The 23,407-nt window shown below is 42.7% G+C and overlaps 1 protein-coding gene across 1 annotated transcript; it reads right to left on the reverse strand.

Annotated features, from left to right (window-relative positions):
- Positions 1 to 406: 406 nt before the first annotated feature.
- Positions 407 to 21,461, reverse strand: LOC119885081 (myosin-16-like). The gene is made up of 45 exons (XM_038695321.1): positions 21,221 to 21,461; positions 20,827 to 21,125; positions 20,552 to 20,695; positions 20,011 to 20,167; positions 19,475 to 19,502; positions 19,279 to 19,375; positions 19,100 to 19,192; positions 18,878 to 18,941; positions 17,417 to 17,515; positions 16,431 to 16,534; positions 16,123 to 16,261; positions 15,755 to 15,856; positions 15,477 to 15,643; positions 15,191 to 15,361; positions 14,878 to 15,054; positions 14,375 to 14,560; positions 14,034 to 14,121; positions 13,738 to 13,855; positions 13,516 to 13,636; positions 12,662 to 12,798; positions 12,414 to 12,495; positions 12,134 to 12,307; positions 10,851 to 10,931; positions 10,436 to 10,582; positions 10,170 to 10,274; positions 9,957 to 10,043; positions 9,707 to 9,852; positions 9,379 to 9,469; positions 8,261 to 8,317; positions 8,001 to 8,087; positions 7,649 to 7,894; positions 7,414 to 7,531; positions 7,077 to 7,204; positions 6,572 to 6,768; positions 6,256 to 6,388; positions 5,683 to 5,899; positions 5,381 to 5,517; positions 5,044 to 5,147; positions 3,097 to 3,289; positions 2,803 to 3,006; positions 2,500 to 2,625; positions 2,122 to 2,292; positions 1,769 to 1,969; positions 1,013 to 1,244; positions 407 to 927 (listed from the first exon to the last, which is right to left on the reverse strand). Exons 2-44 carry the CDS (start codon positions 21,034 to 21,036, stop codon positions 1,047 to 1,049), a joined length of 5,832 nt encoding a protein of 1,943 aa, XP_038551249.1. The 5' UTR covers positions 21,037 to 21,125; positions 21,221 to 21,461; the 3' UTR covers positions 407 to 927; positions 1,013 to 1,046.
- Between the last annotated feature and the right edge of the window lie 1,946 nt (positions 21,462 to 23,407).

Consider the following 23,407-nt stretch of genomic DNA (forward strand, 5'->3'; position numbering starts at 1 on the left):
CTTTTGTGTATATAGAGAAAGTCTTGAGTTCAGCTCATGATGAATGGGGGCAAAAACAAAAGTGTTGGGTTTACAATTTTGTTCAGTTTATGAAAGGCCCTGTGTCAAAATCTACTTTTAATATCTTCAATACATCTGTTCATTTGCTTGCATGGTGCATATTCTTAAATAAAAGCGCGTGTAACCAAATTATCACAACCCCTGATGTGACACAGATGTATTACTGTACAACTTCCTGCAAGAACGCTGTTGATGTGGTCTCTTCGGATTCACCTTTCATCTAGACCAGATGTGCACTTATTGTCCACACAGGTAGAGCTAAAAAGTCCAAAACACTAAATATATTGCTGCAGGAGGACTCCCCACCCAACACCACCTTTCCTCTGATTAAGACAGACCATTCTCATATGCTTGTAGTTTATTAAGACTTTGCAGCAGGCTGCCACACACACACTAGGGCGACACACACACAGGTGGGCTCTCTATCGTTGACGTGAGAACACAGCTTCACCCACACACCCCCCCTCCCTTGTGGAAAGACACCAGCTGAGATCATACAAGGCACAGACACATACATACACACATTTAACAAACTGTCTCACACACATACTAATTAACATAATGGGATCCAAAGCACTTTACAGAACCATGAGAGCAAAGGGTGACAACCAAATTACCATAAGACTGTAGACACATACAATACATTCAAGGCACACTTAGCATGCAGGCTAAAATGAAAGTCTAGTACAAGTGACTAATCCTAAGACTACGTTGATTAAGACTATTGGTGATGTTAAAGACTCATTTAATTATTTAAGACTTTCTAGGGAGCTTTCTCTGGGCCTTTTTAAGACTTTCCCCGGGGTGCCTGAGCTCATATTTCCTCAGTCAAGAGTCCTCCGGGGGGCTGAATGGGTCTGTGTCACTCTGTGGAAGCACAAAGACAAGACAGACTGAGCAATATTCTGTGTGTCAAGATGATATGTTCAGATGTGTGTATTTAATTGCCTACCTGCTAGCGGTGTGCGTGTGTTTCTAATCCCCCTTTAACCGTCCTGTCCTCCACTGGTGGGCTTGTTGACCTGGACTATCTCCACCGAGGTGAAGCCCTTATTGGCAGAGGCTCGGTTCCTCATCCTCATCTTATTCAGGGTCATCTCTGCCACCTCTGCACGCTCCTCAGCATCATCCAGCTCATGGATCGTCTTCCTGTATTTAGACAGGCTGCTGTTGGCCTGCTCCTCCTACAGTGACACAGGTGAGATTTATCTTAGCATTGAACAAACACATGTATGTTTGTTACATTACAAAAATGGCTTCCACCTGATCTCTCTGCTTTTGAGGAATTAAAAAAGTGTCCTATTTCTTGACATACATACAAGCTCTTGTGGGATCCAAGTAGCATAATTAGAAGTGCCACAATTTAAAGGAAGTGTTTCCTATTTTAGGAAATATGCTTATTCACCTTGTGGCAGTGTTAGATGAGATGATTGACATCACTCTCATACTGGTCCATTAAATACAAGGCCAATACAAGCCAATTAGCTTAGAGGCTGTTAGCAGAAAGCTAGATCTTGGCCAGGAAGTTACTTCTCCCAGCCATGAAATAGTTCAGTAGGTAGGCTGATTTTGTTTCTTTCAGACAGAACCAGGCAAGCTGTTTCCAGTCTCTGTGCTTTGTTAAGCGAACCAGTTGGTGCCTGTAGCCTTATATTGAACCTGCAGACACGAGAGTGGTCTCAGTGTTGTCGTCACCACTCCTACTCACAGCTTCCTCTATCTGCCGTTTGTAAGACTTCAGCTTGTTCTGGAGTTTCTCCACCAGCTCCTGCATGCGCTGATTGGTCTTGTGGTCCTCCTCTGTCTGGAAGATCAGTTCCTTGAGTCGACGCTCTCCCTTACGGAGGTTTTTCACCGTCTCCATGTGGCGCTTCTGCTCCTGGTCCAGCTCATTCTCCACCTCCTTGATCTGGTAGAAATAAAAGGGAAGAATCGCCACAATATTTGGATGAGAGGTCTCAGCCAGGTGTGGTGCGTGTGTGTGTGTGAGACCTATTCCCATTTTGTCACTTTTAAAGTAAAGCTATTGCCTGCCATCCCTCAGTCCACCCAACCCCTCACCCTATTTTCCAGTTTCTGGATGGTTCGTTTTCCGGACTTCAGGGCCTGCTGCTCGGCCTCCTCCAGCCTCAGTGTGAGGTCTCTGAGGTTCTGCTCTTGGTTCTTCTTGATCTTCTCCAGGTGGATGCTCCGGTCCTGCTCCTGCCGAAGCTCCTCACACAGTCGCGTTGCCTGGAGGCAGACACGCATGAGCGCACAGTTCATTTTGAACTTTGAACGTCACACCAAACCAAAGTACATAATTAACTGAACTCAATCAATTTGATTCTTTTCTGTTTCGTGTATTTTATGCTTTTACTGTGATTTGTTGGTGTGTGCCTAATGTTTAAACTTTGTGGGGGTGGGGTGGGGGTGTGTGTGTGTTGTCGTGCAGCTTACATCAGTCACAGCCTTCTTGGCTCTCTCATCAGCAGAGCGAAACTCTGAGATCAGCTCTTCATTCTCACTGGACAGTCGGGCAAGGTCGGCCTCCAGTTTCCTCTTCAGGATAGTCAGACTTTGGTTCTAAAGCGAGAAGAATTGATGAAATTAGTTTATATGATGATCCATGAGGGAAAATTAAGTATAAGGTGACATGTCAAAAGAAACATTTTTTTATTATTTAAAAAATATTATGAAACTGTGGTCTGTTTGTGCGTGCGCCTCTGTGGGACTGCTGGGCCTTCCTGCGCAGTCACCTACCTGCATGCCGATCTCACTGAACCTCTCGGTGGTGTCCACCAGCTCCTGCTCGATTTGTTTGCGGGCCCTCTCTGATGCCTCCAGGCCTCCTCTCAGCTCCTCCATCTCTCCCTGCATCAAACACAAACGCCGCTCCTGGAGGCTGTACTTCTCCCTCAGCTCGTCATGCTGACGAGCGTCCTCGTCCATCTGCACCTGCAGATCCTGGGGAAGACGAGGATTATTGCTGTAGTATTTTCAAACTACAAACAGTTTTTTAAGTGGTCCTTATGCCACCTCAAATAAAACTCCTACTTTGATCTGCTGCTGCAGCTTCTTGAGGGTTTTGACCAGCTCGGCATTGTTCCTGTTGGCATGCTCCAGCTGAATCTCCATCTCATTTAGGTCTCCTTCCATCTTCTTCTTCGTCCTCAGAGCCTCGGCACGACCTTTGGCCTCTGCCTCCAGGCTGGCCTGCAGTGACTCCACTGCACGTGCATGGTTCTTTCTACATGGCACAAACGATACAGGTTGTAGTTATTGACTGAAAGACAGATACAGTTAAACATTTTCTTGCTGTTGATCATAGTGGACAATCAGAACAATTGTAAATAAATACTGGATCTTCTATAGTTATGCAATGAATTAATGGTGAGACACCACAGTCACATTTTATATTAAAGTTTTTTCTAAAACTTAAATATAAGCAAATATACTTAATTGTGCAAATTAGGTAATATATGAGGTAATATTTGCTAATTTGCAGATCACACAAATCCATTTTTGAGCACATTGACAAGTCTCAGTACAATTGTTTTGGTTTTATTGTGATAATATACCAAATGGCCAGACATTTACTGAACAGTTTATGAAAATATTGTTTTTTCATGGATTTCATGGTCATCTGCGTGACGGACCCTTTTTTTCCACAATTTTACAGAGAAAGTGAGAACGATAAACGATATTTAGAAACACTCTGTAAATGTCTTGCTTTAACATTCAAGAATCAGTGTGTAATATTATGATTCTCTAAGTGCTTTGAAGAGCCAGGAATATGACTTCGTGTACAGGAAACATCCAATTTTGTGAAAACGGCTGTTAAAGATTAGCTAACGCAATAGAAACACACTAAAATTACTGTTTGTCACATGAACACATCTCTTATAGATATATGATATATGGACTAGCTAAAATTGTGCTCTAGAAAACAAATTTTCAAATGATATATGATTCAATATGTAACTTGTATAACTTTAAAAAGGCCGGTCAAACTTTTACTTGGAAAGTGGGAACAATGATGAAATGTACACAATCTGAAGATGATAAACTTGGTATGTTTATATATATTATTCAAGATTGTTTTGTACATTTTATGAAAGTATGGTAACAATAGTTGCAAAATAACTTGAAATCTGAAAATTGACAGATTGAAGCAAAGTCATTATTTTGGACTGTGGGGGCTCGCTTTAAGGGACTATATGATAAGTTTTAGGAGAGAGGTGGGTCCAGGAGGTGGGAGGGTTATGTTTTTGTCTCTGATTTTGTTTTTTGTGTAAGTGAGGATGTGTTGGGGCGGATTTCACTGTACAGAAAATATTGAATAGTTACATCAAAATACTTAAATCAAAATCGTGTTGTGTGTGCATCATGGGTGTTGTTTGCCATTTGCAGTGGTCAACAATCATGTGTTTCTTCGGTTTAAATAAAATCATTAGCTGGCCTCCCTGCCTCCCCGCCTACCTGCCTACATGTGTACACTCTGCCCGTGCTCTTACTTTGCATGAAGATGGGTTCTGGGGGACGGGTTTTGGAGGGAAGCCTGACGGGAGGTGGTGGTATTCTTTCAGTTGGATACTTTCAAAATCTAGCTGTGTCTTGCTAGTTCTTTAACGTTGCCTACCCCAGTTTTAAGCTTGAAATCAGAGTTGAGCTGAGAAATGTAATGCTTATTAATAAATCTGGGAAAGGTTCTAGCTAAAAAGTCCACCCAGTAATTTTCGTACAGTCCCTAAGATAGTGAAAACATTTTTACTTTATTGAAAGAGCCTGAAAACATTTCTGTGATGTAAAGGTTTGACCCTTTTCTGTGTTTGACACAATTTGTATGGTTTATGTTTTGTCTTTGTGTGAGTGCATATATGTGTACACACTATTTTTTTAATTTAATTTTACAATACCTTTATTTTACCAGGCATGTTAATTAAGAACAGTTTCTTCACGTGTGCTTGTTCTTGCATGTTACACGAGTGTCTGTTCTCTAACCTGGTGACTTCAAACTCCTCCTCCTTTTCATGGATTCTGCGGTCGATGTCGGCCTTGACCTGAGCGAGCTCCAGCTGTACTCGTACCAGCTTACCTTCCTCCACCTGGACACACACGCACACACACACTTTAACAACTGGTAGAATGGACTGTACTATGGACAGAAGCAAAAGTCCTTTGTTTGCTCCATCAAATCCATCACAAAATCTCTGAAGGCCTAAATTCTGTGTTCTTTGCCACTACCACTGCAGGCATTTATGACTGTCTGAATAATTTTCAAAACAAAAAATTAAAATACCTAAACTTGACTGTCTTAGCCAAAAAAGGATCTTTGTACCTCTAGTGAAGATTCGGCCTCCTCCAGAGCCAGATGCAGCTCCTCCTTCTCCACCTCCAGTTTCTTCTTCGCCTTCTGCAGCTCGTGGACGCTGCGGCCTCCTTCCCCAAGCTGGTCCACCAACTCCTTGATCTCCTCTGTGGAGAGAGGGCACGTTGTCAAGAAACCATGGCAAGAGGATACACATGTAATCATATTTTATCATCCTGCTTGACGCCTTTTTAGAATATCATCTCCTCTAACACACACTAGGCACCATCAGACTCTACTGCACCGCAGTATCTGCAGCAGTTAGAGGTTACCTGAGAGGATTTTGTTTTCCTTGCGGATGGCCTCTATCTGATCCTGGCTCTCCTCGTAGGCCGTCTTCAGCTTGTAGAGCTCCGTCATGTATGAGCGGCTCTCCTTCTGGCTGTTGTCCAGCTCAAGTTGCAGCTCCTCGTTCTTCTGGCTCCACTCGGCCGCCAGCTTGTCGAAAACCCGCTGCTTCTTATCCAGAGCTGCTGCTGCTGCATTGGACTAGACACACAGACGCAGACAGACAGAAAATAGACACATATATTTGTGACCTTAGATTATATCTGCACGCTCACAGACAAGTATGTTTATTCAGCCAGCACGTTTATGGAGTACAATTCACAGCTTAGTGAATTAATCCGTTATACAGTTTTTTTTACTGATACACAGATACTGATAGATAGATACACGTAAAGAATTGATTGAATACATTATTTTCCAAGTAATACATGGAGCGAGTAGTTAATAAATCAGTTAAACAAACAAGATTTCACATCCAGTACTATTCTACAGAAACCTGAAACCACAATCATTTGTGTGTGTGTGTGTATGTGTGTGTGTGTGTATGTGTGTTTTACCCTCTCCAGGTCTATGGTGAGGTCCTCCACCTCTCCCTGCAGCCTCTGCTTGGCCTTTTCCAGGCTGGCAGCTCTGGCTTGGGCCGCCTCCGCTGCCTCCTCAGCCTCCTGGAGACGCACTGCAAGTTTGCGCCTGGTGGGTGGAGGGAGAGAGAGAGAGAAAGAGAGGGACAGGCAATCGTGGGATTAAATTAAAAAGTATCGAGACAACACCCACATTTCATTTATACACATACAAGGCTGACATATCAAACTTTTGACTCCACTTTGATTTACACCCTTAGTCGCTGTATTTATTTGGCTCAATTCAACATACTTGGTCTCCTCCAGCTCCTCGGTACGGTGGATGGCATCCGTCTCATACTTGCTCCTCCAGGAGGTGACGTCAGCGTTGAGCTTGGAGACGAGGCGCTGCAGCTCCCCGCGGCCTTCTGACTCCTCCTCCAGCTGCTCCTTCAGCAGGGAGAGGTCATGACGGGCATTGGCCAGGGCCACCACCGCAGTGTTACGACCCTGCAGAGGGAGAGTGTGTGAGAGAGAGTTTTATTGGAGCTCTGAAAATCATTGTAAAGGCAAGCTTTGGACTACAGAGACAAAAAGAAAAGACAGATAGTCACCTAAAGGTCAGAGAAAGCCGGCTGACGTGCCCATGTGCAAGGCACCTATTGTAATTCCCAAGTGTCTAACAGTTGGGCAGCTCTCACTTGTGAAAATGTGTCTAAATATTACACATTCCTTCTTATACTTTTACTTGTGTGTGTGTGTGTGGTTGTGTGTGTGTGTGTGTGTGTGTGTGTGTGTGTGCTTGCGGCGACTTGTACCTTGTTCTCCTCGTCCACCTGACGCTTGAGCTCGTCGATCTGCGAGGTGAGGGAGGCCTTCAGCCTGGTCACCTGGGTCAGCTTACTCTGCACATCCTCCAACTCCCTGCTCAGGTCATTGTTCTCCGCTACACACACACACACGCACACACACACACAACATAGGAACAGACTGTAAGAAAACCTCCAGGAAGTTTAGGCAAGTACTGGTTAGGGGTAGGATAAGTATCCAGGCAATGATGTAGGTCAAAGTAATGTGAAACACAGCTGTGTGTGTTTGTGTGTGTGTGTGTGTGTGTGTGTGTGTTTGTGTGCGTGTGCGTGTGCGTGTTCTCACCAGTCAGATGGATTTTGGCAGTGTTGAGCTCAGTTTGAGTGCGTTCCATCTCAGCCAGGCGAGCGTTGGCCTCTGCCAGGTTGTCCTCCAGCTTATGAGCGTGGGCCTCAGAGTTCAACTACACATGTAAGTGCCCACATACACACAGATTCAAAAGCAGAACTGTGTGCTGAGTTTATATTCATGTAGGGTTTGTTTGAGTCTGTCACATTAGAGTATCCACACAGCACCGTACCTTTGCTTTCTGAGTGGCCTCCATGGTGACGTTGAGGTCTTCGATCTCAGCCTTCATGCTCTGTTTGTCCTTCTCCAGCTTCACTTTCAGCCTGGTGAGGTTCTCCAGCTGCTCGCCCAGCTCTGCCATCGCGTCTGAGTGCTTCTTCCTCAGCCCCGCCGCCGTGGCCTCCGATTGGAGCGCTGCCTCCTCCAGCTCTCTCCTCAGCTTCAGCAGGTCGGCCTCCCGCTTCCTGTTCTGCTCGATCTGAAGGGTCAGCCGCCGATGACATTATAGGGGTCAAAGTTTTCCCAGCCAACACAAAAATGGCCAAATCCCCTCTGATTGATTGACGGCTGTCAGTCACTCTCACCTGGGCGACGGTGGCTCCTCCTGCCTCTTCCAGCCTATCACTGAGGTCCTCCAGGTCTCGTGATAGCTCTGCCCTCTGCTTCTCCACCTTGCAGAGAACAGACAGAGAACCACCTTTAATCTCTAACTTCAGTAAGTAATATCCCTCCTGTCTGCTTGCTTCAACATGTGAATACATAATTGTGCTGCAGTTATGTATGAGGTTTGAACTAAAGTAGCCTGTTATAGCTGAAACAAAATTGCTGCAGATTTAATCTGTACCTTGGCTCTCATTGCTCTTTCAGCTTCCAGCTCCTCCTCCAGCTCCTCGATGCGGCCCTGAAAGGAATGAATAAACCAGACCATTTATCATCTTCGTTTACTTCTTCAGCTCCTCATTTCCTAACCATATTTTCTCACTGCTCTGCCCCTTTCGTCCATATACTCATCTCTCATTTACCCACAATCCTTTTCTTCTCAGTCTACTGACCTTATGCAACAGTCACCACGTCACAGCTATTTGCAAACACTACAATAAATTAATCAATCGCCCCTAAATAAAAAGTGGGAAATGTGATCAGTCGTATGACAACAATTCCAATATATAGTGAATAAAAGAGTGCTCTTGTTCAATCCTCAGGAGGTCTCATATATGTAAAACTAAGTTAATTTAACATGTAAATTAGTACTTTACATAACAAGAGTCGACCACAATGCTAGTGGCATTGTCAGCAAGCTAACATGCTGATGTTTGCAGGTAAACTTGTTGTCATATTAACATTATTACCTGTGTAAGCGTGCGTGTGAGTGTGCATGCATGTGTACTTTTACATTTAATATTGTGTGTTTTCATGTCTGTTGTTGTTTACTGTCTTGCAAAGTGTATAGAGACTCTCTGGGTGATGTGCACTTTAAATAGAGGTGAAGTTGAAGGTATAATGTTCACCATCTTAGTTTAGTGTGCTACATTTACTAATTAGCACTAAATGCAAAGTAGAGCTGAGGTTGCAGTGTAATTAGTTTTGTATGTTTTAAGTCACAAACCAAAGAAAAATTTAAAACTTGACATGATGGTGGCACTACAGGTGAAATCAGTAGGACTGGGGACCATGAATATTTTTATAAAATATCATGGCAGTCAAGTGTTGACCAACATTTCCATCAAATTTACCTCAGTGTTTGCAGGAACAACATCTACAAAGACTGCTTATATCTAAGAACCTTAGATGGAGATCTTAATAGCTGGTTACCTTCTAGCCAGTTGACCTCACTGACAAACACATTAAACAACAGAAGGAGGAACTACTGAAATCAGCTTGGCATAGTGCTTGCTACACTGCATAGTGCTTCACTTAGATGAGATTCAAATCTTGCAGACTCCTGCGCCTCTAACCACAAACCTGGTGCTCTTTGAGCTTGCGACTGAGCATGGAGCTGAGAGCCTGTTCGTCCTCGAGCTTCGAATTCATGTTGTTGATCTCAAAGTCTCTCCTGAATGAACACACAGCAAACACACACACACACACACACACACAGCAGGGGGGAGATCAGGGTCCAGCAGGACTACAGATGTGTTACCACTGTGCTGTATAAGAGTTGGTTTTGTATGTTAAATGTACAGAGGAAGTCCGACATCAAGATACTTTTAAAGCTTTAATGAAATTGTCAGCTTCACTGTGTGTGTGTGTGTGTGTGTGTGTGTGTGTGTGTGTGTCCTTTGTCTCTCACTTCTTGATAACCTCCTCCAGGTCGAGCTTGGCGTTCTCCATCTCATTCAGGTTCTCTATGGTCAACTTCAGGTCTCCCTCTGCCTTCCTCCTCGCTTTCTCCACCTCCGCCCGTATCTTCTTCTCCTGCTCCCAGCTGTCCTCCAGCTACACATCACACAAACACAAACATCCAAACATCATAAAGGCACTAACTCTGGGTACATAATCTATATGTGTCTTTCAGGTCTTTCTGTGAAGGTGAATTGTACCTCATTCACTTGGCTGTTTAGCTTGCTGTTGGTCTTGGTCAGATGGTTAACTTTGTCTTCTTCTGTTTGAAGATCCTCCAGAGTTCTCTGATTAAAGTATAAAATATATGTACATCGTGGTCACTATTAAACTCATAAGCATTAAAAATGTGTGTTCAAATATTAGTTTATGTGCATGCATGTTGTCATGTGTGCATGTCCATGTTTGTCTACCTGTTGCAGTTCCTCTAGAGCTCTCTTTTCTTTCTGCAGATTGGCGATGTGGTCGTCTCGCTGACTCAGGTCGCCTGTCAGAGTTCGCACCTTGTAGTCCAGACCCTAAACACACCATTTAGCAGAATTCAGTGATCAACTCTAAATATTATTTTTTTTAATCTAATTTCCTGACTTTGTGTCTGATCCAGACAATATTTAGTGAAATCTCCACAGCTGCTGCACTTCATTTCCTCTCTCCTCGGCTTCGTCCTCCTCCCCTCTACCTGTTTCTCCTTCTCAGTCTTGGCCAGTGTGGACTCCAGAGATTCCAGGTCTCTCTTGAGCTCTGTCAGTTCCCCCTCCAGCTGCCTCCTCTGGCCGTGGAGGGAGGCTGTGTTGCCTTCTTCTTCCTCCAGGCGCTCACGCAGATCCTACGACACAGGACAGTTTTTCAGCTGTTTCCAAGACATATAACCCTCCGAAAGGACATATCACAGATTCATAATGAGAACACCTGGTGATATGCAATAAACATTAAAGTAACATTGTCAGCCATCACTTAATTCTTCGAGATTGTTGGCAACATTACTTGTAATTACTGTATTATAAGACAATGTCATACAGGCCCAGGTGGTTTTCTACGGCTGAATATAAAAGAGGTGAATACATATATGAAATGGAATGTATCCAACACATTACCTGCAATGACTCTTCCAGCTGGACCTTTTGGTGCATCAGCTGGGTACAGCGCTCCTCAGCATCACCTAGCGTGTCCTGCTCCTGTGGAAAGACAAGGACATAATGTGTGTATACAGGTGCAAATAGAATGTTGTGGAAAAGTTCAATTTTCCCCATAATTTAATTGTACAAAAAGTACACAATGTACACAATAAATATTTCAAGACTTTTAAAAATTGAAGTTGAATTAATAAATTTTATAATAGGCCTACAAAAATGTTGACCTAAGAATAGCTCTAATTAGCTAATTAACTCAAAACACCTGTAAAGGTTTCTTGAGCCTTTAATCTCTCAGTCTTGGAATTAAATTTTTTTTAGATGCACCTGTATGTTAGCATGTTGTGTGTCTTTGTGTGTTTATAACTATACACGTGCAATGACAGGGGAAAGTTTATGAGCCATTTCTGAACAGTAGTGAAGCCAAAAGACAACAAAAGGTAAGTGTTCTGCATATTAATCATGAGATTTCATAGCCACAGTCTGTGTCACCGGTGTATTAAAATCAAAATCTGTACCATTACCGTTCTGAAAGTATTTCCTTCAGCTCAAAGACAAGATTATTTTACAATATTAAACCCTTTTCACATGTTGCGACTTTATTTTCTTTCCAGCTAAATACACTTATATCATTATATCATTGCTTATTTTGTACAACATAAGAAAATATGAAAATGTTTTTTGTATGAATATATTAAATACTGTAATGTCATTAATATAGACAATTATAACTGAACTTTAATTATGATTCATGACATACAGTCAACTGAGCATATGTAACATCCAGCTACATCTTTGTTTTAGGAGTGAATTAAAAGATCTTTCTTTGTTGTGCAGAAGATGAAAATGGTTTCAATAGATGGTTAGTAGAGTCTTTAAGGATTCTGGAAATGCTGTCAGAGCAGCGGTAGGCCTAAGTGTATTTTCATGACCTTCTGCGTTTATCAAAAATTATTATATTTAATTTTCTGGAAAGCTGATTCTTGGCACTGTGGCTGGAATGTAATGGTAATCCATGAGAGGTACAAACTGGGGCTAAGAGATTTCTGTGGTCCTTTACACCAAAGAACATCAAATAAACAAGAGAAGCAGGGGATTTTATGCAGGTTTCCTCTGACTGCTTGCTGGAAGCCAGTAGAAGTATTTTGGCCTACAAGGACATACACCGAGCTCTTTAACACCTGAATGTAACATAAATACAAAAACACATCAGCTGACTAAACTACTGTGTGCGGATGCGTACTTACTGCAGCCAGCGCCAGGGCGAGGTCATTTTTCTCCTGTGAAAGAGTGGCCATCTTCCCCTCCAGATCTTTGATCTTGCCCTCCAGCTCTTTAACTCTCTCCACTGCCATCCTCAGCTCCTCTTCCTTAGCCTTGAAGGTCTCCTCCTGACGGGCGACCATCAGCAGAGGCTTCACCTGCAGGAGCCAAGGCAGGAAATATGATATGAAGGTGATAGTGAAGATCATAGCTGATCTTACCTTAACTTATTTGACATGAGGTTTAAAAAAATCAGCCTTTTACCTTGGTGTAGAGTTTCCACCAGCCCCAGAAGCGTAATTGAAGGAACTTCCTCACGTTGCGCTGGATGGCCATCAATGCAATTCTGCATCACACACACACATTAATGCAGAAAAACTGTTAGTCCTCACAAACATGCACGGAGTAGTCATGTCAACAAACAAAAATATGCTCCATCTCTCTGACCCAGCTGTCTTAAAGAAAAACACATCTCATGCATGTGCACACAGGAACAACAGGTACACACTGACCGTCTGTCCACCATCTTCTTAAACTCGACCCTCATTAGAGTTCCTCTGAGTTGAGCCTGCAGCATGGTGATGATCTTTGCCAGCCGCTCGTCACGCATGTCCTCCAGCTTTGCCAGGACACCTGCACGGAAAAATACCTGCAGAGGAAAACAGAGACAGGTGAAAGATGGAAGAACAGGAGGGCTGAGTGAAAAAAGGGGGAACACTGAAGAAAAAACTGGATTAAAGGCTTTTATTTGATTTAGTCTTTTTATGCCCTCACTTGTTAACACACACAGTTCATAGTAGATTACACACACCAATCAACAGAAGAGACCGTGTTCAAAAAGGGATTCAACTTCTTCAAAACACAACTGCATGTTTTTTTAATTGTCGACCAACTAACTAGTTTCCCAGTTATTGTAGTTAAAAAGGTACTAAATTAACTTCAAGTAAGGCTTTTCCACCAGAGTAGATGTATTTACAAAATGATAATAATTGTATTTACAAACTGATGAAGCAAAATATGTCCAGAAGACTGTTATATGTTACATGTAGAGATGTAATATATTGACATACACTCTGTTTGCAAAGTAGTGTGAAATATATTTATATTTGCCATATTTTGAATATAATTGGAAATTTACCAATTATTGCCACTTTTAAACATGTTGTCAAATAATTATCATATAAGTGAATGCAGGAAATCATCTTTTAAGAGAATATGTTGGCATATGCTGGCAATTATATGTGGAGTCATAAATTCTAATATATTGAAGTTATTATCAACATTATTTTGATATGTATTTGTTCAATTAGAGATATAATTTAAATGTGCTCTGCTTTAGATATGGCTGATTATAACAGCGGTGTACCTTGGTGTGGCCGATGCGGTACTCCATATTATCCAGGCCAACTGAACTTAGGATGAGCTCAGAGGCCTTCTTGTTGTCAACGAAGCCCTTAGGGATGACAGAGGGGTTGAGGATATAGTACCTAGGAGACATTAGGAAAGGTGAGGTGTGACTTCAGTTGAATAAACTTGGAGGTGACTGCTGGGATAATGAAGATAAAAACAGAAAGAATAGGAGTAAGACCTTTGTTTGAATTCTGGGTACTGTAGTCTGTTGGGGAATCCTTTCCTGCAGATACGGATGCCCTCTAGCACGCCGTTACAAGCTAACTGGTGCAGGATCAGATGGTTATCTGTCACACCTTTACAGCATGAAAGAGGGAAAATGTGATTATCAGCACCAAGAATTTCCAGTGGATAGTGAATACACATTTGAGACTGAGAGAGGGTGTGCCTCAAATACAAACAGCATCTTTAAGATTCTGACAATACGACAACCCTTCAGAACACACCATTGACGCACACTCTCCACCCACTCACCTGACTTCTTGAACTCGTTGGGCACAATGCAGCGGACAAAGTGGGGAGCAGTGCTTCGCAGGGTGCTCATGAGCTTGTTCAGTTGTTCCTGTTGCGCATAAACAGTTAAAGGACACCTGTGAGACTGTGAGCATGTTGTGAGAGTTGCAGAGTTCTTTGTTTTCTGAATGTCTTCACTTGTAGCTACTAAATCAGGACAGCTTGGATGCTTGTTCCCCATTTCAGTTTTGCTTAAGACTTGAGTCGCTCTACATTAGGCTTTGACTGAATGATTACTTTAAAGCAGTAGTGTCACATTTTGGGGAGTATGCTCATTTGCCCAGTGCGTCTGTGTAAATTACCCTGTAGAAGTTGGAGACGGTTTGAAAAGAAGACCCTTTCTTCTGTTTCTTGGTTCCTGCGGCGGCCTCCTCCTCTTTGAAGAGAAGAGCCAGCAGAGGCATGGAGGACTTCTGGAAGAGCCCCACCACCGTCTCATTCAGAGGGTCTTTGTTCTTCTCCAGCCAGCCAGCGATGTTGTAGCCCACCTGTGAGAGACAAAAAAAGGCTTAACTGCACCTATGTACACACTTAAGTTAAACATCCTGCTTTACATTCAGACATTTGAATGACTTTGTAGACAGAGGTACACTATTTATAATTGTACTCCAAATTGCAGATGTTTAGAAGAAGCAATGGCACTGTTTTTCAGCTGAAAGAGACACAAGGTCAAGCTAAGGCTGTGCACATTTATGCTTGTTTCCTAACTGCTTTATCTTAACACAAACACACACACATCCTGCCCCGTCCCTATGGGGGAATTTGTGTATCTCTATATCAAATGCTGCAGCAATCCAGTACTCACAGTGCCGGCATAGTGCACCAGTTCAAAGTGGGCCTCGGGTCCTTTCTTCCCCCCTTTTGGCTTAAGGAAGTTGGAGGACTTGCCCAGGTGGTTGTCATACAGAGCCGCTTTGAAGGTCGCATCTGTCGCCTTTGGAAACACACACTGCTCCTCCAGTATTGAGAAAATACCCATAGGCTAGAGAGGAGACGGAGAGAGGGAGGTGGAAATAGAAGAAATACAGTGTTCTCGATATGCGATATGCCATATACAGCATGTCCACGCTTGTGCGCTTTATGCTGACTGTGTGTGTGTGTGTGTGTGTGGGTGTTACCCTCTCCAGCAGGTCGATGCAGGCCTGCAGGTCCAGGCCGAAGTCAATGAAGACCCAGTCGATGCCCTCCTTCTTGTACTCTTCCTGCTCCAGCACAAACATGTGGTGGTTGAAGAACTGCTGCAGCTTCTCGTTGGTGAAGTTGATACACAGCTGCTCGAAGCTGTTGAGCTGGAGGTGAAAGACATGTGTTGGATCAACAACAATGCGGGAGGATAAGGGGAGATAACCTGACAAATAATGCAGCAGATAAGACGTGATCACAATCTCACAAACAAACTCTCACCTGAAAGATCTCAAACCCAGCAATGTCCAGCACTCCTATGAAGTACTGCCGCTGCATCTTGGTGTCCAGGGTCTTGTTGATGCGGGTCACCATCCACTTGAACATGCGGTCATAGATGGCCTTTGCCAGAGCGCCGATGGAGTACAAGCACTGGTCCTGGTTCTGACCTGACATTCAGTTCAAAAATTGTAACTGTGGACGAGTGCATTGTCTATCCTCGTTTAATAGTCTCTGTTTGCTGGAAAATTTGAAACATCTAAACAATATCTTTGCAATACCTTTGGTCACAAACTCGTTGCCAACCTTGACCCTAGGACGTGTTATGCCCTTCTGCAGCTCCCCAGAGTTGATGGCCATGAGGTGGGCAACTTTGTCAGCCACTTAAGGAAGGGAAGGAGAGAGGAGACAAGGGAATAATGAAAACAAATGGGCCAGAACAGTGAGATTGGGACTGATGAAAGAAAAAAGCAACATATAGAGTTTGAAAAAATATGAGCTGTTACACCAGAATGAGAGGGTAGGCTTTGAGAGGAAAAAGGACTGAGAACTGGGCCAGATGGACATGGTAGAATGAGGCAATAAAGAGGCATGTAGAAAGATGGAGAAAAAAATGCCAAAGAGGGAGAGAGAGGTGGACTTTTTATACCCTCAGTGGAATCCACATCAGCCTGTTCCTCTCTGGCTTTCTGTTTGAACTTCATGTTGCCGAAGTGCATTATGCCTCCAGTCAGCTTGTACACGCTCATCTTCTCCTCCGGAGTGAAGCCCAGGACATCAAAGGCTTCCTGTGGACACACAAGCACATACAGAGAGAGATCAGAGTTAACCAAAGAGAAGCAACAGCACCATCAACAGGCTAATGCATTTCCTTTTCTTACTGGTCATGCAAAGAAGTGTGCCAGCCTTTTTTACTGACTTCAAATCACAGCACAGCGTGAATAACTCTGAACTCACATCAGTGAGCAGCAGCTCTTCCCCATCATCCATGTTGTCCACCACAGTGACTCCCTGACACACCCACACATACTGTTTGGGGTCTGGGCTCAGCAGCAGAGCCTCTGGAAGACATAGATAATAAACAGGATAATAAGACAATCAATTGTGTTGGTTGATACTGCGTATTATTAATCAACAGAATGTATCATCACCTGTGTTTCCCAAGCTTTTGTGTCTGTACCCCCTCAAGCTCTGTCAGATGAACTCAAATACCACTTTATAAACACCACGTGTCATGTTCCAAGTGGATGATATTCAACTCTACTGATTACATATTACAATATTTTTCATACAATTGAACTGTCAATATTTAGGTGAGTTTGGTGAAGTTTGCAATGTTATTTCAACCATTTATTCACTACTTTAAGCTTTCTATTCTAACCATTGGGGCATTACTTTTAACAACATTTAAAAGTAATAACATTTATCCTTTTAGCCAAACAGCTTAAACTTCTCTGCTGGTTTGCGATGAGTTTTCACATAACAACATGTGTTCAGGTGTTACTGCTGAGACAATATGTGAATATCTGTTTCTTCAAATTAGATGTGCTACCCTGAGAAATCACTGAATTAGACTGTTATTGATTGCAGGTTTATTGAAGAATTGTCATCTGGCAACACTGTACTGGATTTGACTCGACTCAAATATGAATAGGTCAGAAATCTACTCTCAATATGGCCTTGTTCAATCTCCATTTAACACATTTTGTGACATCCATGGAAATATGTGTGTCATCTTCATATGTAAAACATTTCATTTTAAATTGTCCTTTATCAGTTTTCTTCCTTTGCCAAATGCAGATGTGAGAAAATATTTTTGGTGTTACAAAGAAAAGGAAACACAGGGAAAACACTTTCACAGAGCTGATGAGGATCCTTCAATTCTGCTTCCGTTCTCTTTAATTCCATATTGACTGGTGACATTGCTGCTTTATCCGTCTCACCTATGAGTTCTGGCTTCCTCCCAGACAGGAGTTGGTAGAAGATGTGGTATCCTCTCTCAGCAGCTTGCTGCGAAATCACTCTTGATTTCTCAAGCAGATCTGACAGACAGAAAAAACACAGCAGACACAACAAGGATATTTAAGGATGCTAATTATATACCATTCATTGTCTCTACATAATATCTATATTTCATAAAACATAGCATATAAAAACAAAGACTTGGTATTTTACCAAGGTACACTTTGTAAGTGACATAAGTAATGTTGTTCTTAGTTTTTTAAATACTAACACTGGTTCTTGAGGCAAAATGATCACAAACTGTAATTCATGTATCAACCCCCTGAACCAATTCAGATAAAATACAAGCTCACTCAGACTGCAGTTCTAAACCACACTTTTTTCAAAACACTGCACACAGTTCTCTACATTTGGCACAATATTCATGATAAAATCTCTTTTGTTCACATGGAACACGCTGACATTCAAAATGCTAAACTTTAAATTTATGCTGTCCACTCTGACTCCTCACACATGTTGGACATTTGGTAAATAAGCGATCAAAGCTTTAGCAACACTGTAAAAGGGCCACATGCAAGCTCTTCTGTTTTGGAGCAAAAGATGCCAACAAAGGAGAGAGTGAGAGGAAGAGGAGAAGGATGAGGAAGAGGAAGACCAAGGAGAGCAATTATCTCTGATGAGATTCGGGCCTGCATGGTCTAACAATGAGGGAGGCTGCAGAGAGTACAACCAAACTGGAGCATGTTCACAGCAGCATCCATCGTCCGGACTTTCCAAAATGAGAATCTACTCTCATTACAGTATTGTAGTACTGCATATCAATGCAGTACTTAAAGATTACTGTAGTACAGTATGTTTTACTGTATGTGTGCATTTCTACCTACACAGTGTTTACAGTATTTACTATCTGGAGATGGAAGGTCTATGACCACAATCCCTATTTTACCTCTTCTGCAAACCATGATGCAGTATGATGCAAAGGCTTGTTTTCGTTTTTCTATTGTTTGTTCTTTTTGAAGAACAACCTTACAAATCCAACAGTTTCCTTAGATGTATACACAGTATTTCAGAATAAAATACATTCTATTCTTGTATTTGTGTTTTATAATTGAGTAAACATAACAGTTAACAACGCATTACTGTACGTACAGTAAATAGTGTGACACTGAAAATACGAAAGGCCTACTGATAAGTGTTTTCCGCTAATCATAGTGTTTCCCATTGAGCACATCAGTGTTCAGTTAGTTCTTAGAGATTAGAGAGATGGTTTGAATTTTCATTTTGAGAGGACATAACATTGTTTTGAATGCAGCGTTTGCTGTTGCAAGAGATTTGGGGAGTTCTGAGTTTTTGTATTTGTGTTTAGGGTTATAAGAAACTGAGCCATACCTTCAGAAAAGTGTGTAAGCAACTGAGAAAAATTGTAAAAGAAATCCACTCACAGCTCTCAATGTCAGCACCAGCCAGCTTAGCTGTTGGTCCAAAGTGGATGCGTATGAACTTCCCCTAAAACGACACATAAATGTTATTCTCACAGATTTGGTGATTGTGCTTTTATTGTAATTTTTCAACAATTTTCATTTCATTTCATGTGGACATGAATTATTTCATTTGGCATTTGGTGATGTAAAAGAATGATCAAATATTTTTGTATGTGTCCCTACAAAGCGTGAGGAGTTGTTGTTCCTGATGGTCTTGGCGTTGCCGAATGCCTCTAGCACTGGGTTAGCCTGAATGATCTGGTCCTCCAGGGAGCCCTGAGAGGAGAGGAGACACATTTAAATGTCTTTGTCAAAATAATAAATAATAAAATAATATTAAGCAAACACAAAGACACACTTGCCTTGGTGTCGGCAGCTTTGCTCCCAGAAGCTCCAACATTGGCAAAGTACTGGATGACCTTCTTAGTGTTTTCAGTCTTGCCAGCACCAGATTCTCCACTGGGGGAGAGAAACAAATAAAGAATTACTAATAGTGAGACATGCAGGCTACAGCATATAGGCCTAAATCATTTATAAAAACAAACATGTTGTCCTTACGTGATCAGCATAGACTGGTTCTCATGCTCTGCGATGATGAGACACACACATAGAGGAGAGGAGAGAAACAGAGAGAGTGTGAGAGAGACGAGGATAATTACTGCTGATTTCCCTCTGAGCACATCAGAGGGCTGTTGATGTTCTCTGTCAGCGGTGCCAACAACACAAACAGATGTCAGCTCTCCCCTGATGCCATATAATGGCTTCAAATATTTTTCTACTCCCGGAACAAATCATCACACGCCACACCGATTACGTACCTCCAGCAACTGCCCCACTCCCTCTTTCCACATAAAGAACTGTGTAATGACCTTGAGCAACTTTTCATGAGGGGGTGATCCCACATCACCACATACCTCCGGCATGCTTATGTCTCCTCTTTGCTAACCATACCTCCCTCCGCTCACCCATTAATGACCTATGACTGGTTCAAATGTCCTTTCCTCTAGTCATCAAAGCCCCACTCTGTCTTTTTCAAAATCTCTCTTAAAGTCCAATGTTTTGTTCTCGACACCCCACCACCGCCCTCTCCTCACCCATCAACATGTCGTGGTAGGCGTTGTCAGAGATGGAGAAGAGGTGAGGAGGAACTTCATTGCGTTTCTTCCCCTTGTACAAATGGGCCACTTTAGCGCCATAGATGGGCAGCCATTTGTATGGGTTGATCGTCACACAGAAGAGGCCCGAGTAGGTCTAGAAGTGGAAAGGAACATATAAAGAGGTTTTAAGGATGCAGCAGGATGAAATGACAATTTTGCTAATGGGAGCACAAATGTGGTCATCATTATGACATCATCAGGGTTATTTTCTAAGACTTGGAGAAAGTTCGTCCAGAGCCACAGAAGATATTATACAGCTGTTTTCACAGGCAGAGTGGTACTCGCCAGGACGAGCAAAGTCTTTAAGTGTAAAATGGGTGTAGTGCTCTTACAAAGCTGAAACGTGCAATAACAACATAGTAACATTGGGGCACAAAAGACATTTTTTCTACTGTCCTTCACATGTCATGTGGACATGGTTTGGAGTACTAGGTTTGTGTGTTACTGCAGGGTCTTCACTCTTGATTAACAGGCTTACATAGATCCTCATGCTGACGTAGCGGCTGCGCAGGTTTTCCATGACACTGGCCTCGTTAAGGAAAGTGAGGTTGGCCATGTCGCTGGCTTGGTAGAACTTAGGAGGGTTCATCTGGTGAACATCATCCCTCCTCACAGTCACAGTCTGATCAGAAAGGATAATCACTCAGTCAGTCATTTCATCATCATGATTATTATGATCATTTACATGAATCAGCTCATTTTTACTTCCTAAATGTAACCTAAACCTTTAAGACAAAATGGCGCTGGTCTTACGGTGTTCTTGGTGGTCTTGATGGTGATTTTGTCCCCATCTTCAGACTGAATTTCCCCAGCAATGAAAGCCTCCTTCTCATCTTTGACCCAGCAGGAGCGCTTGATGTCATATGGTTTATTCATAGCATCCAGGCGCTCCTTCTCTGAGGGAACCAGGAACGGCATGGGGTCCACATCGTCCCCGCACTCCCCTTTATATGCACCCGGCATGGCTGCTGCTGCTGCTGCTGCTGCTGCTGCCACCAACGTACACCAAACAACTGACCAACTCGTCACCCACTGGCTGCTGCAGAGAGAGACTGAGCAACGGAGATACAGCAGAAATTAATGTGTTAATTATAGTTAAAGAAGGGACATTTGCTGTCAGGTAAGCAGTATCCAATATTTGACTCACCAATGCAGGAGGAGGAGGTACGCTCAGGATGAATATGGGTGCATGAGCTGAGGCCATGCAGTTATATATCAGGCCTTCTCCTTCCCGATATGGTCACAACTCTAAAACCAGCCATCACCCCGAGGTCTCATCCCTCCAATCTGCCTGGCAGCACGAGATCTGGGAATTCTTCACTCTCCCTCCATCCATTTAGGGTTTCCTTGGAATGCCGTCACTCAGGCTGAAACCATCTCCTCTCCCCACCCCATCACTCGATCCATCTTCTCCATCCCTCCGCCCTCCCTCACCTCGATTTTCATCCCACCCTGCCTCTGCTCTTAACCATCAATTGCTTTCTCTCAGTGCGCCTGATGGGGACTGGGATGAGTAAGGCATCTTAAATTAAAACCATTGACACGCAGAGACAGTGTAGTCCATTTGTCTTGTAATATCTTTTTTTTTTCATTTTTACAGTAGCCTACTCTTCATTCTGTCTTTCTACACACTGCCCAATTCAAATACGATGCACCATTAAGTAACCAACTATTATCTGTATGTGGCAGGGTGTGTGTGTCATGTGTTATCTTGAAAATGTCCCTTGTGGAGTTGAGACTGTCTTGATCTCCTCAATCTCAACTAGATTCCTCAGAACTGAAGCAGCTGTTGCTCTCGTTCCCCAGAGGGAGCTCTGATAAATACAGACTGACGCTAATCACACAGAATCAGCCTTGGGAGAGTTAATGGTTTCACTCAGTCCAAAACTCTGTATAAGGAGTCCATATTTTTCAGCTTTCAATGCAAAGCAGCTATTTAAAGCAATATTGGTGTTGTTTGAAATTATGTCTAACTGTTTAATGTGATTTTTCACACAGATTATCAGGTGTTCTAAAATGTGTATTCACTCTCTGGTCACTGTCGCCCTTTATCGCTTCACTTCTTCACACAGCCTTGTGTAATTTCTTCTTTACTTCTTTTTATGTATTCTTTTTCTATTTAAATCATTTTGCCAGAACAAACTCACAGTTGGCTACCCAATGGGATTTCCCAACTGTTCTGTGCTCTTCATTAACTCTGTGTATGTGTGTGTATCCCCAGAGGTGTAACTAAGTTTATCTCTATGATTGGAATTATCTAAGTAGTTGTGAACACACTCAGTCGGTCTCAGGGGTTCCAACAGCACTTTGAATAACACACATGTTTGTTCTTCCTACATCTCATTGACATAATGCACTCCCTAGACCCTAACCTTAACCATCAGCTACATGCCTGACCTTATTCCTTAACGTACCACTAGTCTTTACCTAACTGTAACCTGAACCCTAAAACCAAGTCTTGACCCTCAAAAAGCATCAGTGGGTACCCGTGGGGACCTCAATTTTTGTCCCCATGGATAGTGTGCATTCTCACCAAAGTCCCCACTGGGATATAAAAACATGAAATACACACACACATGCACATACACATAATCACATAATCATACTAACAGCTGTACATGACCATTTGGGAGGGATAAACAAATTTGTGTGCGGGGGGGGGGGGGGTACTACGGCTGCTGCCTGTGGAGTGTGGACATATGCACCATACATGAAACATAATACATACAAACACAGGTGGAAGTTAAATAGTGGTGTCGTTGTAGATAAAAAGTGGGAAGAGGAGACAAAGAAGAGGGACGGGGTGAAACAAAAGCGCCAATGCATCTATAAAGAAGAGGGATGGAAGGAGAGAGAGGGGAGGGAGAAGGAGAGTGTGTTCATCAACAGACAAAAAAACTACATAAATCTTGCAACTGCATGTGTGTGCTTGTGAGAAAAAGTGTGTGTGTGTGTGTCAGGGGGGGGGGGGGGGTTCTGCATGCCATTTGACTGCTTATGTGGATTTACTGTGTCCTGTAAACAAGCTGGTAAGAGGGTCCATTGTTCCACCAGCTAATACTGCAGCCGTGCTGCTAACCCCAGTGCTGCTAATGAGCCAAATCCCTCCAGCCATTATCCCTGCCCAACCAGCTCTCCTTGACCTTTAACAGACTGATCCAGTGCTTTAGCCCACTGTATGCTATACTTTACATTCCTGACAGTTTTTTAATCAAATCATATATTTTTAGATAAATGCATTAACTTGAACTTGATATGATGCCATATCTACATTCTTTGGTGACCGTCCCACCTTCAAATATTAACATAATTATAATTGTGCATAAATGCAGTT

The sequence above is a fragment of the Micropterus salmoides genome, unplaced genomic scaffold (genome assembly GCF_014851395.1).
Source record: "Micropterus salmoides isolate LMB-PRFRI ecotype aquatic unplaced genomic scaffold, ASM1485139v1 Ms_hic_scaffold_10, whole genome shotgun sequence".
Lineage (NCBI taxonomy): Eukaryota > Metazoa > Chordata > Actinopteri > Centrarchiformes > Centrarchidae > Micropterus > Micropterus salmoides.

Excerpts from the sequence above, each read along its gene's own strand:
- LOC119885081 (XM_038695321.1), bottom strand. The coding sequence starts at position 21,036 with ATGCCGGGTGCATATAAAGGGGAGTGCGGGGACGATGTGGACCCCATG. Across the intron at positions 10,583-10,850 it reads AGCTGGAAGAGTCATTGCAG|GATCTGCGTGAGCGCCTGGA; the intron begins GTAATGTGTTGG and ends CCTGTGTCGTAG. Across the intron at positions 10,275-10,435 it reads AGACTGAGAAGGAGAAACAG|GGTCTGGACTACAAGGTGCG; the intron begins GTAGAGGGGAGG and ends TGGTGTGTTTAG.